Here is an 18,965-nt window from a genome sequence, read left to right on the forward strand (position 1 = left end):
CATACTGGTAAATACAAATTCAAAATTATCATATTAATAACATTCTAATTACTTTACCGACTATTTCATGGAACTGTTTTATCGACCCTGCCTTACCTTTATAGTGTTGGTTAATACTTTTAGCTGGGTTTTCAACCAATTTACACACCAGGGCACACTGTGCCCTGAGACACACTATTGTTTGTTTGATTGCAGTGATGCCACCAAGTTATTTGTAAATTACATATTACTCTTCGATGTCCCAAGACACTTTTAATGGATTTTACACTCCGTGGCAAAAATTATGCCAAACTATATTAGGCGTAATTCTTATTAATACAATTAAGAAATCTTTTTCACAATCACTTCCAAAATAATGTAAAAATGCGGAGTTTAGTTGTTTTCTGATAAGAGAGTGTCATAAAGAATAATCTGTGTACGACGCCTAAACGTTCTTATGATTGTTAACATGCAAAAACACGATTCGGAAATTACTCATAAATTACACAGTATGTGTAATTATACACGAAGTGGCATTAGTGCTGCTATTTAAAATTTATTGACTTGATTGTCAACTGAAATGTAGGGTCTTATGTGTGAAATAGTTGTCTATTTCTGTGTAATTATCCAAAAATGGGACAATTTAAAATTTTTGGATAAGGTAATGGTTGTGTAATTTTATCCCAAGAATATAGAAATTAAAAATAGAATGTAAATTTACAGGATTGGTATTTTCTGCTGTGCCAATGTATAATTTAAGATAATATTATTGGTGTAAAAATGTTTAGCTTTTATTTGGAAACATTTGTACAAAGTATTGGCCATTGTTAGATGATATTTTCCCAAGTTTCTGGCAACATATGGATTCCGAGAAAAAAAGAACTGCTCGTCTTTTCAGGCCAAGAACGAATCAAGCCAATATCGGATACTCTGTTTCAAAGTGAAGCGTATCCCAGAGTGAGCGTTCTGCTTTGATTTAAACAAATAATAGTCGCAACAGGTATTCGAAGATGTGGCCTAGCGTTGTCATGATGAAATATTACGTTTTCATGTCTTGCCGCATACTCTGGGAGTTTTTTTTGGCCAATGCTCTCTTCAAACGAATCAGTTGCATTCGGTACAGGTTCCCTGTGATGGTCTGGTCAGATTTCAGCAGCTAATAACAGATAGGGCCCTTTTGCTCCTACCAAATACAGACCATTACCTTAGTGTCATGTATATTTGGTTTTGATGTCAATTTAGCTGGTCGACCGGTCTTCACAAACGATCACTTACGCTTCGGGTTATCGTAATGGTTCCATTTTTTATCACTAGTAATGATTCGTTGCGAAGTGATTTTCTTTTATAGAGTCCAAGCATCATTTCAGACATACATAATCGTCCTTCAAGATCTCTTAGCTTCAATTTGTATGGCACACAATTTCCTGTTTTTGGATGAATCTTGCTTTTTGCAAACGTTTTGAAATTGCTGATTGAGTAGATATTATTGAGTTTGACATTGATAAATGCCTCCAATTCTTGGTCTTCAAACTTTTTTGGCTGGCAAACTACGTGCGAGAGATACAAGTTGAAACCGATGAAACACATTCACCATATGCTTCGATGAGCAATTAGTGCGCTTCAGCGGCACTTTTTATAAATTAAAGAAGTAAAGCAAATCTTCCCGCTTATGACGCTTTAATAACTAAGTGAGAATAAATGACAGCTATGTACTTACTCTCCAAAATGATATATAAGTTATTAAACACAAAACCAGCGTTGCAATGATACGCCATCTTTTGTAAACCCCGCATTTTTAAGTCATAAATAATTATTAAAAGCTTTTTTGATGAAAAAAAATGTTAGTGAAAATAGATGAAAAAATCGACATTGTCGCGGATATATTGATGTATCAATCAAGTATGAAAGTTATTTTGGTATAATTGGTTACTTTATAAATTCCAGGAAATCTATCGTGAAGTCAATTGTCACCTAAGTGTTTCTAACTAATCTAGAGTGTAGTCACTTTAAACATTTATTTTGTACTGCACTTTATAAAGTAGTAGTTTTTACCCAACAGAATAAATCTATTGGAAAGTAGTTGGAGAAGGTTTTTTACAATCAATCAGTTATTGGACTGTCTAGGAGATGGTCACAACTAGTCTTGTAGCTATATATGTAACTAGAGGTCTTCCAAAATGATAAGTAAAATTCATAGTTCGGAACAGTCAACCAGAACTGCTAGGATAACACTTGTTAAGAATAAATACAAAACAGTTCACTTATTAGTTAAAATCCTATTTACAATAAAAATATTAATTTTTTTTATTTTATACCACTGTGTTATTACGTTTTTACTCTCCATATCTCCATAAAGAGCAAATAGGAATTCATGTCAAAATGTACCAAGAAAAACTTTAAAAGCTAAAATAGTACTTTTTTATAAAATTAAACTCAACTTGAAACTGCAAATAAGAAATTAGAAATTCATATTCAGCTTATTGAAATAATTTATTAAATTATTTAATTTAACTAATAGAAGTTTTTTATGTTATTATTTTATTGGCAAAAAGTACAATTGTACCAAAATTTTCATCCCCGTTTCCCACAACAAAAGCTTTAGTATGACTCTCTAATATGTTGCTCTCAGCATAAATGCCAACAGAAACGAAGGCACTAAACCAAACAGCTAAAACAACAACTAAATTATAACAAACCTTTCGCTTTCTACCATACCAAGCTCACTCACTCAGTGACACACACAACTACATAAATTAAGTCACACACAGATACTCGTACTCGTGTCATAATGTTTGTAGTTCAGGCAGCGTGTTGTTACTCAACATTGTCCTTATTGAATAAGAGAATGAAACGAAAAACATGCTGGCAGGAATGTTGAAAACATTTTGCTAAAATGTTACTTAAAGTTAAGTTAAACAACAAATGGTACCTTTCTACCTAAAAGTACCAATAAAACTATGGGGTAAAGTACGAATTCGATAATATTTGGTATAGATTTTTTACATGGCCATACAAAATTCAAAAATGTGCAGAATCTCGAAATTCGATTTAGTTTGGTTAAATTTTGATAAAAAAAATAATTTTTTAACATTTACTCTTCTGAATTCTATAATATTTGGTACAAAATTCAAAGATATTCAGAATTTCAAAATTTGATTTAGTTCGGTTTTGAAGTATTTGGATTATTCTTCGAAATACAGGGTGCCAAAGAATGAGCTATATGGTTTGAATTCTTTAAAACATTTATGATTATTATTTTTTTTTTTTTTTGGTTTTTTCAGCATTTTGTGAAGAAGACGCGGGAAATTTATAATGAATAACTATGCAATCGAACAACGAACAAAAATGAATTTTATTTTGAAGCCATTGTGTTGACACAATGAGCTTATCGTCGTCATTTTAATGTGCGCATTGCAACCACAGCATCTGTAATCAACCATTTTATTGGAAATTTTCGTCAACACGGGTCTTTAAGAACTCTTCCTGGTGCCGGAAGACCACCTACCCTGACACTGCTCAAAATATTGAACGTGTAAGCGAGAGCGTACAGCATAGTCCCACAACATCAACAAGAATTCATTCGATACAACTTGGGCTGTCATGGCGGTCGCTGTAGAGAATTTTGATTATGTACATATGAATCCAAGAGCAGTACATCAGCGACGATTTCACCCACTTAAGTATACTTTTTGGTGCGATGTATCGTCCGAAAGGATAATTGGCAAATATTTTTTGGAAAATAACATTGGTGTTTCAATCTCTGTAACGGTGGTGCATATCGGATGATGTTGGAAAATTTTGTTAGTCCAGCTGTGGAAAACTATCCAAACTAGGGTACCCCGATAGACCAGTCAATAGTGGACTATTCATCTGATGGTTGCGGGTTCGATTTCCGTCAGAGACTCTGGGTGTATCTGCAGACAAGCAAAACGCTTCGCATTTTGTGTTTGTTCTAAAAAAATAAGACGGAGCCACATCACTTTATGCTGGTGCCTCAATAACTTTGGCCCAGAAGAGATTTTAACTGGTCACCACACCACGTTCACCGGATTTAACAGCTTCCAACAGTTTTCTTCAGGGACATTTTACATATAACATGTTACAATAACAAGTCAAGAGCCATTTCCCACCTAAAAAGCATTACTACGAGACCAATATTATAAAATAGTTATATACAATTGAAATAGAATCATTAAAAAATTCTGTTTCTTTCACTAAGTTTTCTCTTAAATATAATTTATTTAAAATTTTCGATTTTTCGCCTGACTTTATTGTATTTTGCAAATATTTTTCATAATAGTTTTCAAAACTTTTTTCTGAAACCATTATTTTTATATCTAATAAACTCCAAATAAAGATGTAAAACATTTTGTTTGTCAAAAATCTCAATCCGCCTAGTCGTGGAAAATAATCAAATTCAAAATTTTTAAATGAGTATGAAAAATTTATTTTTCCAAAAATTTTAATATTGATAAGATTTAATTGCAAAAATTACTAATTATAAATTTTTAAATTATATTAAAAACCTAACTCTCGCAACAACTGTGTTATTTTTGTTTGACAAACCGGAGTGAAACAAAAAAATTAACAAACAAGTAAGAGAGCTATATTCGGCTGTGCCGAATCTTATATACCCTTCACCAAATTATACTTCAAAATACAAATTTTAAATATTTTTAGATAAACATAAAAATTATTTTTTCCAAAGTTGTTTTTTTTAATTGTTATTATTTTTTTTTTTAAATTTTAAAATTTTTTTTTTAAATTTTAAAATTTTTTTTTAAATTTAAAAAAAAAATTTTTTGTGAAAAAAAATTCGGGTTAAAAAATATTTTTTTTTTACGATTTTGACCCATTGTAGGTCCAACTTATATACGTCGTTACAAAGGTCTTTGAAATATTTATCATTAGATATCCATATTGTCTATATTAATGACTTAGTAATCCAGATATAGGTTTCGAGGTTGTCCTGGTTTTTTCCTCATATCTCAGCCATTTGTGGACCGATTTTACTGATTGAAGATTTGTATCTAGAAGATATCTGGGGTCTTCAGAAAATTGATTTCAACAGACAGACGGACAGATAGACAAACGGAAATGGCTTAATCGACTCCGCTATCTATAAGGATCCAGAATATATGTACTTTATAGGGTCGGAAAATTATATTGTGGAAATTACAAACGGAATGAAAAACTTATATATATATACTCTTCTCACGAAAATTAAGGGTATAAAAAAAATATATTTTTTTTTTTTGTAAAGTTGTGTTGTTGTATGTTAAGAGCAAATATACTTAACTACATTTTGGTACTATACCGTTTACAAATAACAAAAAGTACTTTATTAGCATTTTCTGTCCCTTTAATTTCTGCAATTGCACATTTTTTAGTTAAATCGGCATTTAATATGTTTTGTGTTAGTGTAAGTTTAATATTAGAGAAGAACGGAGTCAGAGTCAGTAGCAAGGACTTTGTTAAACAGCTCACTTCAGTGATAATTCTGTGTGTGTGTGAAATAGAATAGAAGGAGTTTTTGCGTTAAAATAATTTTCTAAATTAAACTAAAAGACTTTAATGAAATTGGCAATTTAGTAATTGCATTCATATATAAAAATCGCCAAGTTTGTTAGAGGAAGTGCAATCATTTATTGGGAATTTCATTGAAAATTTCATAAATTTAGAATCTTTTTTTGTTGTTGTAATAATCAACCACTTCGTTTTATGTGTTCGTCATAAACATCGTGGCTGTGGTCGTGGTCGTCTCATATAATTCTATATATTTCATTTTATTTCTGTGTTTTTTTTTAGTTTAGTTTAGGTAGTATTAGTGGCTTCTTCTGTTTTGTGTGTGCTGCCGCTGCTTTATTGTTGTATTGAAAACTAAAATAGTATTAAAACTTTGGTGCCGCATAGAAGACGCCAAGCCCTCTTCCAATAGCCGGATTCGAAACGACAACTTAATAGAAAGTCTAAGATATAAAAGTGATAGCAGCAAATTGGATTGTTGGTGTATAATAATAAGGAGCGGTATTTAGTTGTGTTAAACATCAACTGAAAAATAATAATTTTTTTCTTATCGGGGTTTTTATAAACGGCTTCAAAATTAACTATTCAAAGTATCATCATAACGCTATGTCCTTATCGGCCATAGCCAAGGTAAGTTTTACAAAATCTTAAATATATTACACTCAAGCCTTCTATTTTAAATCAAACGGACGGACGTAGGTCCTGCATTTAGTATGTGGTCATGACCATCGAATGCAAGAGTATGAGTTTTTCTTTTCCTAATGGATTTGTTGGATTTTTAGACATAAAACATTAATCTAAATTGTCCTCAAAGCGCATGCCTGTTACTATATAAAACAAAAAAAGAAATCACACCAAATTAACTAATTTCTCATACTCTTAAATTTAGAAATTGTTTGCCTATTTTAGAGTTGCCCAACTACTTTCTAAAATATTTCTTTAAATTTTTTTAAATTAAAAATTTGAATTTAAAAGTTTTTCTTTTAGTGTTAGTCGTAATTTTTAGCTAAACTTATTTATAAATTCCACTTTTTGATTAAAATTGATTAAAATTGTATCTAATATCCCTTTAGGTATTCTGTTTGCCTTTAATTCTCAATTTATTCTCTCTTCCTTTACTCATACCGGCATTTTTTTCTATATAAAAGAATTGCCATGTGTGGCTATTATATCATAAATTCGGGGAACTATACTATATATGTTGGTATAAATAAATTTGCTGAACTGAATGAATTTTAATCATTATTTCTGTTTTTTACAAAATCTCTTTTATATATGAAATAATTTAAAAGAAGTAACTATAACCATATCTTCCTTACATAGTCCCATAAACAAGGCAAATTATTCATTATTCAATGAAGAAAGATTTTTTTTAAATTTTGGCTTAAAAATGCGGGATTTGTTAACATGTTTAGCTTAGTTTGAAGCATTTGTACAATATAAATTTATTCAAAGTATTGGCCATCTTTCTGGCAACATATGGATTCTGAGTCAAAGGAACTGCTCATACTCTATTCTGAAGTGAAGTATATACCAACCACTACCCGAGCTCGAAAGAGTATCAGTTAATATATGTGCGCAGTTAAAAAAGTTCTAACGGATCTCAACATAAATAAGTCTCATGGGCCTGATGGTATACCAGCACTGGTCTTGAATCAATGTTCTTCGACGCTAGCTCATCCATTAGCTAACCTTTTCAGCACCCTTTACCGTGCCTGCAAATTTCCTGTATTTTGGAAGATTGCTAATGTAACGCTAATTCCTAAAAAGGGAAATTATTGCCCAATAGAAATTTGTTCTGCAGTTTCAAAAGTTATGGAGAGTATGGTTATCCGCCATCTTGTGAAATATTTAGAGTCCAACAATGAAACTTGCTATCCTTCCTATCGGACAAATGGTGCCGTTCCATTCACCGTTTTGGCGAATGTAAAGTGGTGGCTCTAGACATTTCCAAGGCGTTCGATAGGGTGTGGCATGGTGCGCTTCTATCCAAACTCATTGCTTTTGGTGTCTTTAATAACTTCCCTCGATTTATATCGAGCTTTCTCAGAGGTCGAACTACACTAGTTGTTGTAGATAGGATCTCATCAAAAGAGTTCTAGATAAACTCAGGGGTACCGCAAGGCTCCGTTCTTTCTCCTACTCTATTTCTTATCTTTCTAAACGACCTTCTACGTCAAACGTCAAACTCTATCTATTCTTTTGTAGATGACAGCAACATTTGCCATTCATATTCATTCAATTATAGAACAGGCCTGTCGGAGATTGGGTCAATGAGGCGACCTTGTGACAATCTCTGAATGGGGTTGTTCAGAGTCGACTTTAATACACGCAAGATTCAATGTTGTATGTTAACACATAAGTGCATGACAGATCTTGTTGTTTCATCTGTTTTTATGGGAAAAGAATCAAAAGCTCTTGATGTTCTACGCATGAGTACCTATTCAGTGCGATGTCCGATGACAAAACACATCTTTCAAGTGTCAAAAGAAGCATTAAAGTGCCTTGGTTTTCTAAAACGGTGTAGGAAATACTTCACTCCTTCTGATCTCCTTACTATTTACAGCACTTATATCCAACCAAAAAGGAAATACAGCTCTCATGTATGGGCCGGTGCTTCGAAGTCTATTTTGGAGTTACTCGACCGCGTACATGAGAGATCGAAGATGCTTATCGGTGACAGAAGGTTATACAACTCTATTGACTCACTGGAACATCGTCGCAATGTGGGTTGTGTTTCACTGTTCTACCGATACTACAATGGAATGTAGTACCGTTTTTGAGTTACGTGAATACATGTTGAGCAACCTCCCCTATTTTCAAAATAACGGTATATCTCGAAAACAAGTGGTAACCTAAAAGAAACGGTTAGCACTACTAGATTCAGCATACTCAAATTAGTTTAATCCGCCGGTTGCCCCGCTTGACAGTTTTTATACCCTACACCACCATAGTGGGGAGGGTATTATGCATTTGTGCAGATGTTTGTAACGCCCAAAAATATTAGTCTAACAATCACCTTAAAGTATACTTAGAATCACTTTCTGAGTCAATTAAACGATGTCCGTCCGTCTGGCTGGCTGGCTGGCTGTCCATGTAAACCTTTTGCGCAGAGTACAGGTCGCAATTTTGAAGATATTTCGATAAAATATGGTACATATTATTTTTTCGCCCCAAGGACCAAGCCTATTGAAACTAGCTGAAATCGGTCCATTATTTCACCTAGGCCCCATACAAATGTCCTTCCGAAATTGGACTTTATCAGTCATAAATGTTTAATTTATATATGTATCTCCACAAATTCCGTTTCTAATAAGTTTTATATATACAAAATTCATGTCACCAAATTTTGTTACGATCGGTCCATAATTTGTCATAGCTCCCATATAGACCCGCTTCCGAAAATCACTTTAACGTACATAAATCGCCTAAAAATTTTGGTATACTCACAAAATTCAACATAGTAAACTTTCATATAGACATAAATCACACGACCTAATTTCATGGTGATCGGTCCATAATTGGACATAGCTCACATATAAGGCCCACTTCCGAAAATCAGTCAAAAATATAAATTATTGAAATTTTAAAAGAAAAATGTTTTTGCTCTTTTACTTAGTGTAGGGTATTATATGGTCGGGCTTGACCGACCATACTTTCTTACTTGTTTCAACTAGCACAGTGTTATTTATAAAACTTCAGAAATTGAGAATGTAAGAACGAGAAATTGACACAACAAAATGCCGATATACGTAAATTTTATTTTGGGTCGATGTGTCATTTAAAAATTTGAAAATTTGCTCACAAAATCTTCAATTCAATTGTACAATTATTGTTTTTATGTGAGATTTTAGAGGACATTTGACAGTACTTAAAAAAATTAAAAATATATACATACATACATTTATTTCTTAGTGACAACGCCAATTTCATCAAATAATTTACCGCTATTTACCTTAAGTAACTAGGAGAGTGTTTTTTTTATGTTATTTTAGTAATTCATTTATTGATAAATAATTCCAAAATTAACTTCGAACTCATCTCCATTTAATTGCAGCTAAGAAATTTCCAGGGTATTTTTCTAAAATAATACAAAAAAAACTGACAATTCTTATAACTATGACAACTCTGCTACAAATTTTTACTCTCCCTTATTACAAAACTAAGAGCTTTTTGTCAATTTAGACAAGCAAAAGCTTTTATTATCCTTACCTCTTACTTTTAAAATAAAACATGCTGGCATAAACGAGTATGTTCCTGAATTCAATAAAATAAAAGGGAGAAAGAAAAATTCTCTTCCGCATTTTTATTTTCTATTGTATTGTATTTTACCTTTCTGTTCTTATTCTTACACAAATGTCCTTGAATAGGTTTAATGCTGACTTAAATTAAGAGTAAAATAAAACAACATCAACACAACAAAATATAAGTAGACATATTTCCATGTAATAAATTCTTTTTTACAAGCCATGAAAAAAAAGTAAAATTATTTTAGCTTTTTTTTCCTATTCTGTAGCTATTGCTGCTGATGGCTGATGTTGTTGCCGTGGTAGGTTCAATGACCCGACCTTGGTATACGAAATACAAATATATACTTCTGTATATATGTAGATAGATAGATACCATTGGTACTTAAATTGAGGGAACTCTATGTGTTGTTTAGTAGGAAATATCTAACTAACTTTATTTACTCATACAAAATTTTATTTTATTTGTTTGCTTTTCCTTGTTGGCTTTTGTAGGTTCAATAACCTCTGTGGGAAATTTGCCATGTCCCCTCTGCGTCTTTTTCCCTTTCGTTTTCGTTGGTAACCACTGGTTTAGTCGGTGAATGAACTTTGTATTTTTCGTATTGTTACAAGGAAATGTTTGATATTAAATTAAATATTAATGTTTGTGTGTTTCGCTGTTCTTTTGCAGGATAATTTATTCCTTAAATGCTAATTTCTTTTTTTTTTTTTTTGCATATGTTTGTTGTTACTTATTTCACGCATTTCACACATCGAGTTTTATTTATTGTGGAATAATTTGTTTTTAATCTAAAGTAGATGGGAAGTGTTAAATAAAAATTTATATTTAAAAAATTATGTATAGATTTTTGGTAATTATTCGAATTTTTTATTTTGTTTAATTTGAAAGTCAATTTTAATTAGGCTTAAGTTCATTTTTATTATTATTTATTTGTAATAATTCAAAGGATATCACTGAATATATTGGCAAATTGAAATGCATTTTCTACCATACCTAATTAAAATTTATTTTCAAATTTTTTAAAGAATTATGTTTTATTGAAAACTAAAAATATTTGATGAAAAACACGTAACCACTAAATAAAATAAATTTGAATTCTTTTATTTATTTAAAAAACATATCTTACTTAGGATGATTAAAAGCAAATATGTAGTTTTATTTTATTTGAAGCTGTTTGATCTTACAAAACACTTGTAAGAGTAAACAACGTCAAACAAATTTGTGCTAAAAAAGTTGTTACTAATTTTTGATTAAATATTTGTCATGTGTAACCCTACCTTAAGATATATTTTTTCTTAAGCATTTATTATCCAGATATCTGGATCATTAAGTATCCTGACAATTTGTCTTAAGCGTCTATTACACACACAGAAAAAACTATTTCTTAAACCGTTTCAATTCAAATATTTGTCACATATTGAACTGGTTTCAATTATTTCATAATTAAATCAAGTATTCATTTGCTCAAAAACAAAATTTCTTGATATTTTCTATTGGATTTTGAGTTTTGAATTTGATTATTTTGACAATTGAATATACAATTTTCGTTATTGGTTGAATTTCAAATACAAAAATTATTGAATAGATAATTTTCGTAATTGAAAACACATTTTTGTTATTTTTTGTGTTTCAATTACGAAAATTCTGTGCAGATATGTGCACTTGTGGACATACAATTAAATTGCTTATCAGCTGTTGCTTTAACTTCATAAAAAAAATAAATTTTTATAAAAAAAATAAGCAAAAATTATTTTAATTTATTAGCATTGTAACTAGAGTTACGGGAAATTCCGAAATCCCGAAATCTTCTTTTAGGTATTACTGCGAGGTTAAGAGCCTTCCGAGGTAAACCTATTTTGTATGTGAAATTATTTTTATTTTATAGTATTTCCTAAATAGATATAAATCTATTATTTATTTTGTTATTTTCTGCATTTTTAAATTTTTAATTTAAATGCACATAACACATGACTCAGTAGCGCTTTCTAAAGATTTTTTATAAATACTTCTAAATTGGTTGTTAATTAAAAAAATATGTATATTTTAAAACAATTGGGAGTGATTTCGATCCGCTATTAGCCAAAAACCAGACTAAGCTAGGTAAACGATCTGAGATTTTGATATTCAAATGAGAACATCTCGTAAACTATAAAATGGTAAAATAGATGTATTCTAGTATATTCCAAATACATATATTGAGTGAATGACTGAAAAATGCAGAATTTTTAAAATGTTTAGCTTTTATTTTGAAGCATTTCTACAATATAAAATTATTAAATGTATTGGCCATTGTATGACCTTTTCCCATATTTCTAGCAATATATGGATACTGAGTCAAAAGAACTGCTCATCTATTGAGGCTAAGAACGAATCAAGCCAATTTCGGATACTCTGTTCCAAAGCGGATGAAATTTGATTTATAAAATTTTGATAAATTTAAAAGCTGTTTATGGGATTCTGATTCCAATTTTGTAGCTAGTAGTGTAATTGACACAAAATTATTTGCTATTTTATATAAATCATAAACACTTAAGAAATAATGAAACCGATCTTTCATAGATTTTAAAAGAAACATATTTTTGCCTATTTACCTCTAGAAAATAAACAAACAATAATTTTAATCATTAATAGTTTCTCATAATTTAAAAAATAAAATCCTACACATACTTTCTGGCTCTAAATTTAACAGCAACTGCATTGTAATACGTTCCAATAGAAATCAGCTGATGTCCACAGAAGAGTATTTAGTCATAATTTTTTTCTTTAATGCATTTTGTTTTAATGTTTATTTTCTTTTGAGTAGAAAAAACTTAAACAAAACGAACACACTTTGATAAAATGCTAAACCTAGTGTATACAACAAATAAAATGGTATCTATGTTATTAAGTTGAACCACTTCCAAATGATAAGTTTCAATAATAATAATAAATAAAATACTCGTAATAATAACAAAATAATAAAAATACGAAAAAAGTCAAAAACCGGTTAATTACCATAGAAAGAGAGATACAACACATTCTTATCAGAATAAACTCGTAGCTATTTTTCGTGAGGAAAAATTAAACATTTAAATTTTATTTAAAATACTAGACTAGAAAATCCAGATTAATTTTGAATTAATTAAAATTGTTTTTATTAATTTCTACAACATGAGATACATGTGGACCAAAATTCAGCCACACTTGAGAAGCGTAGTTGAGACTAACAAGTCGTTGCTTTTCAAAGATCATAGCTGTAATCTAGTTAAACCAACTTATTTAAATATGTCCACTAACACTGTACTTTCTACTCCTGCTGCTGCTGTGACTTCCGATGAAAAGCCAATACTGTATTCGTATTGGCGCAGTTCCTGCTCCTGGCGTGTGCGCATTGCTTTGAATCTCAAGGAAATTCCATACGATATTAAACCCATCAGCTTGATCAAGTCGGGAGGCGAACAGCATTGCAATGAATATCGTGAGGTTAATCCGATGGAACAAGTACCAGCTTTGCAAATTGGTAAGTGTTTAATTTGTTTGCAATTTATTTGTTATTTTAAACTTATTTTTATTATTTAGATGGCCACACTTTAATTGAATCTTTGGCTATTATGCATTATTTGGAGGAAACACGCCCACAGCGCCCACTTTTGCCTCAAGATGTTCACAAACGTGCCAAAGTTCGTGAGATTTGTGAAATCATTTGCTCTGGCATTCAACCTTTACAAAACTTAATCGTTTTGATTCATGTGGGCGAGGAGAAGAAAAAGGAATGGGCTCAACATTGGATTACCCGTGGCTTTAGGGCTGTCGAAAAGGTTCTATCGACTTCGGCTGGCAAATACTGTGTGGGCGATGAAATTTCAATGGCTGATTGTTGTTTGGTTCCTCAAGTTTTCAATGCACGCAGGTAAGAGTTTGAATCAGATCTTAAAATATCTTAAATAAGCAAAATTTCGTTAAAAAAAATGTTTTGATCTGTAGTAGGATTCCTAATTTCAAGGAATTTTTCCATTCCACTGAAATAATATAAAAACATCTTGCCTTTCCCGGGAATTTTTCAATACTAAATTTAGCCAAAAACTAGTAAAAGGTTTCCTATATTCGGTGGAATTTCAATAAAGTAGTTTTGTTAAAAAATACAAGAGGTCCGACAAGAATTGACAATTTTCCGAAATTAATTTTGATCGAATAAATGTTTAACTCGATTAATTTTTAAAATTCGATCACAGCGAATCTGTTTTATCTATGCAGAAATTTTATAAGAAATTCCCGAAATATCCCGGGAATTATTAAAAAAAAATATTCCAAAGAAAAGTTTAGCGATTTGGAACTTTAATCTGCAGTTAAGTTCTTTTATCTGAGCTTAGGAAATTATTTAAAATTCGATTTCTCTTTCAGTCAGACTAGAGGATGACTCCTGAAAGTTGGGTATTTCAAAAGGTCTTTGGGCACAGGGACTTTTTTTTGGATATTTTAATAAATTTAGGGAATTTGGTATTAGGAATAAAGTTTGTCGTAATAATTAAGAGCCTCATTTAATTAGTTATATATGTTCCCGAGTGAGATAAGAATAAGACAATCGAGGTCTATGTGGGTAATATTTCATTAATTTAATGAATTTTTTCTGATTTTTCTTAATTTATAAACGTAGGATCTTGCAATTAATATATTCCTGAGAAAAGCAAGAATATAAGTGGAAATAAATCTGAAATTTCTAAACGAATAATCCGATTTTAATAAAATTTTGTCATGGCTATAGAGGAGGTGTTGCTGATTTTAAGGTTTAAATTTGGACTTTAAACACTAAGTGAGGCGGAACTTCAAGATCCCAATGTGGGGTATCTCTGGTATATAAGAAATTAAAAATTATGCCAAAAATTTGTTATCGATCCGATTTGAATGGTTTTCATGTAGAATATACTAGATGACCTACAAAAAATACTTGAAAATTAAATTTCAGTTTTTTACCTAACTTAGTCTAGATTTTTGCTGATAGCGGATCTAAATCATTCCCGATTTTTTATAAATTATTTTTAAAATAATTTTTTTTATTCCTATGCTTGAGATACCCCACATTAAGGCCTTGATGCTCCGCTCCGTTGATATCCAAATTCATAACTCACCTACAACTTCAAGCCCTCTATAATTTGCAATTTTATTGAAATCGAACTATCCGTTTAGAAGTCACATATTTATAAAAAATTTTCATTTCCCAAACTGTCGGCTTAAAGCACCATTAAACATCGACTATAATAATGCACTTTTCTTTTCTGTTGTAATCTGTTTCTCATAAGTTTTTTCAAATAAGTAAACGACCACAGGTTTAAATGTAATTTTAAATGAAGCCATTTCATATTGACATAAAATGCGATGATGAATATTTGGCAGTCATGTTATGGCTCTGTTCATATTCTAAATTTCCAAATCTTATTAGTTTTGTATACAAAGAAAAATCACAGCTGCAGACAAATTTTCGTAAAATGTTTTAGCCGTAGATAATTACATATAGATCGGGAACTCTCCTGTCAAAAACCTAACTCAGTTGTCAAAAATACATAATTTATTACCCCACTCCAAATGGTTAACCTGAATCCGAGCCTGTTTTAAGTCCTGATTCAGAAACTCGTACAGAACATATATTTTAAAAATTTGTATGAAAATCACTCAGATTTGAAATAATTTTTCGTCGTATAAAAATTTTAAAATTGTCTTCCGTTCGTTCGTTTCTGAATTTGAATATTTTAATAGACAACTTTTAGTAATCAAAATATCATAAACTTTAATTTTATTAATTTCTAGATTCCATGTTGATTTACGCCCTTATCCCATCATTTTGCGTATTGATCGTGAATTGGAAAGTAATCCAGCTTTTCGGGCCGCTCATCCCTCCAACCAACCCGACTGTCCACCAGAGTTGCCAAACAAATAGAATTTTCCGCAACCAACTGCAAAACGGAGAAAAACGAAAAAATAAAATGTTTGCAGTTTTGAAATTTGGATGAAACAAAACAACACAAGTACATAAAACATAACAAAAAGAAACATTTTGTAAAATCCCTTCTTAAATATTCTTTTCCTTAAAACTTTATAATTAAAAAAAGTAATAATAAATAAAAAATAAAAAAACAGCACATGATGTGATGATTGCAGTTGCAAACCGCATATTAGAACGTTTGATAAACGTAAATTGATTAAAAAATTTATAAAAATAAATATTAATAAAAGAAAACATTAATGTTTCTCTCTAAACATTCAAATAATATTGGAAACAAATAAAATGAAAAAACAAAACAATTTTCTTGGAAAATTTAGAATTACAAATTGAAATTTACATTTACATTTAGGTTTTATTAATTTTGGAAACTTCTTAATTTATAATCTAAAAAACAAAACAAAAATAAATACTTACTAATAAACTCTTTGTACGAAAAGCAAAATTACATTCAGGGATTTTTTCTAAATACAAAAAAAATAAAATAAAAAAAATATTTTTAAAAAATAAAACACAATTTTACAGTAAAACAGAAAAGTGTTAATAAAACACTTTTTTTTAAACAATTACTAAAAAATTTAAAAGAAAAACAACAAAATATTCTAAACAAATATTTTCAATAAAGTAGCTGAAAAGTAAAACAAAGTAAATATTAAAATACAATTACTATCAAAGGTACAAACAATTTCACTATAAAAACAAACAAAACTTATAAACAAATATTTAAAAAATATATTAAAAAAAGCAAACAACTTACAAGGGCCACCACAACTACCCTAAAAACTCTAATAAGAAAATCTTTTAAAACAACTTTTTCATAAATTAAAAAACAAAAAAACTACAACATATTTAAAGTAGCAAGCAAAGATTATTAAATATAATAACTAACTAAAAATTCCATAAAAATTTAATTAACAAAAAAATCCACATAAATTAGAAATCTTTTTAACAAAATAGTTTCAATCTACATATAAATACTTATATAAAAAAACCAACAACTTGAACATTAAATATTGAATTCTAGAAATCTTGAAAAGTTTATTCATGTTTTAAATACAAATATTAAGAAAAAAGAAGTCTTGCACTCATAATTAACTTTTTTAAAAATCAAAAACTTTTAGTAAACAGCACTTTAACAACCATTTATCATTAGAAAAGAACATTTGTTTGGAAATCCAGTTTTTGAAAATAAAAAGCATTTAAATCATACCATTGAAAAGAGATTTTAAATAACGTTGTATTGAAAAGAAAAAGAAAAAACAAATTTAAATATTTATTGATCATTCAAAAATTAAAAAAAAATTATAATTCATGTAAAATCCCAAAAACAAATATAATGTAAATGTGTTTAATTAATTAACATTAAATCAAATAAATAACAAAAATAATGAATGAATAAATGAATGAAACAAACAATAATGAAATGATTCCATTAATTAAATTGTATCGATTACAAAAATACTTACATACAAAAAAAACCCAAAACCTAATCATGTTAAATATTTTGCTTTTAAATAAAGAATTCTATGTGGTAATAAAAAAAGGAGTGAAATTGTTTTATTAGCTGTCATACTTACACAACTGGGTTGGAAAGCATGGTGCAATTGTATTTTTTTTTTGTGCATTTTAGACTCAGTTGGTACCGTGGTACTGCCACGAGCCATTTGATACAATTTTAAAATAGTCCATTTTTAAACCCACCATCAAAAAATATGATTTTATCATTCCGTTTGTAACATATCAAAATAATTGTCGCAGACCCTCATTAGTATATTATATATTATGGGTCCTCATAAGATTCTAAGACGATATCCGTCCGTCTGTTGAAAATATGAGAGGGCCCAAACCAAAGGTCCCCCTTAGAAAATGACTTGAACATTCATAATTGCCTTATAACAATTAAAATCGTGATGAAATTGGACATAAATAAGTTTTATATGAATCTAAATCTTATATGAAGAAATACCCTACACTAAGTAACTGAGCAAAAACATTTTTCTTTTAAAATTTCAATTATTTATTATCGTGAATGATTTTCAGAAGAGGGCCTTGACTAATTATGAACCGATCGCCATAATATTTTTGGGCGTGAAAGCAGCAAATTTGGGCCGATTTTGTCGATTTTAAATAGCAACCGGAAGAATTCCCGATATATTAATGTATCGACTTTACTATCTATAACTTCTATATATACGGAATGACAAATTATTGCCATTGCCCTTGCCACTCATGGTGAAGGGTATAATAATAATAAGCGTTCTATTATTGCCGAGAAATAAACGAAAAACTGTAAAGAAAACCATTTCATACTTTTTAGGTGAAAACATTTTCCTTCTAACTTGTTTTCTTTGTAATTTCGTCAGTTTTTAATACCCGAGATTCCCAACTAAAAATCTCGGTAATCGGGTAGTGAAAAATTGGCAAAAAATTCCCGGTGAATTTGTCCCAAAAATTCCCCTGAATAAAAACCCTAATAATATGACATGAACGTAATATACACAAAATTTAAAGACTCTCACAATTATAACTATATACATATGTACTTGGTATGGAAGATACCACACCACCATAGTGGAGAGGGTATAATGTAATGTTTGTAATGCCCAAAAATATTAGTCTAAACCCACCTTAAAGTATACCGATCGACTTAGAATCTGAGTCGATTAAACGATGTCCGTCTGGCTGGCTGGTCGGCTGTCCATGTAAACCTTGTGCGCAGAGTACAGGTCGCAATTTTGAAGATATTTCGATCAAATTTGCTACATATTATTTTTTCGGCCCAAGAACCAAGCCTATTGAAACTGGCTGAAATCTGTCCATTATTTCACCTAGCCCCCATACAAATGTCCTTCCGAAATTGGAAGGATACATATATGTTTAATTTATATATGTATCTACACAAATTCCGCAAATAAGGTTTATATATACAAAATTCATGTCATTAAATTTTGTTACGATCGGTCCATAATTAGTCATAGCTCCAATATAGGCCCGCTTCCGAAAATCACTTTAACGTGCATAAATCGCTTAAAAATGTTGGTATACACACAAAATTCAACATAGTTAACTTTAATGTAGACATAAACCACACGACCTAATTTCATGGAAATCGGTCCATAATTGCTCATAGCTCCCATATAAACCCACTTCCGAAAATCACTCAAAAATATAAATTATAGAAATTTTAAAAGAAAAATGTTTTTGCTCTTTTACTTAGTGTAGGGTATTATATGTT

At 30.1% G+C, this 18,965-nt stretch overlaps 1 protein-coding gene across 2 annotated transcripts; it reads left to right on the forward strand.

Moving 5' to 3' along the window:
- Positions 1-5,979: 5,979 nt before the first annotated feature.
- Positions 5,980-17,276, forward strand: LOC135964166 (probable maleylacetoacetate isomerase 2). 2 transcript variants are annotated; one of them, XM_065516271.1, is made up of 4 exons: positions 5,980-6,135; positions 13,078-13,255; positions 13,315-13,645; positions 15,538-17,276. In XM_065516271.1, exons 1-4 carry the CDS (start codon positions 6,112-6,114, stop codon positions 15,665-15,667), a joined length of 663 nt encoding a protein of 220 aa, XP_065372343.1. In that variant the 5' UTR covers positions 5,980-6,111; the 3' UTR covers positions 15,668-17,276. The 2 variants fall into 2 exon arrangements, with proteins under 2 accessions (XP_065372343.1, XP_065372342.1); XM_065516270.1 differs by lacking the exon at positions 5,980-6,135 and having other exon boundaries at positions 12,718-13,255.
- Positions 17,277-18,965: the final 1,689 nt, after the last annotated feature.

Source organism: Calliphora vicina, chromosome 1, assembly GCF_958450345.1.
Source record: "Calliphora vicina chromosome 1, idCalVici1.1, whole genome shotgun sequence".
Taxonomy (NCBI): domain Eukaryota; kingdom Metazoa; phylum Arthropoda; class Insecta; order Diptera; family Calliphoridae; genus Calliphora; species Calliphora vicina.

Coding starts and splice junctions, on each gene's coding strand:
- LOC135964166 (XM_065516270.1), top strand. CDS start 12,907: ATGAGATACATGTGGACCAAAATTCAGCCACACTTGAGAAGCGTAGTT. Junction 13,256..13,314: donor AGTACCAGCTTTGCAAATTG/GTAAGTGTTTAA, acceptor TTTATTATTTAG/ATGGCCACACTTTAATTGAA. Junction 13,646..15,537: donor CAAGTTTTCAATGCACGCAG/GTAAGAGTTTGA, acceptor ATTAATTTCTAG/ATTCCATGTTGATTTACGCC.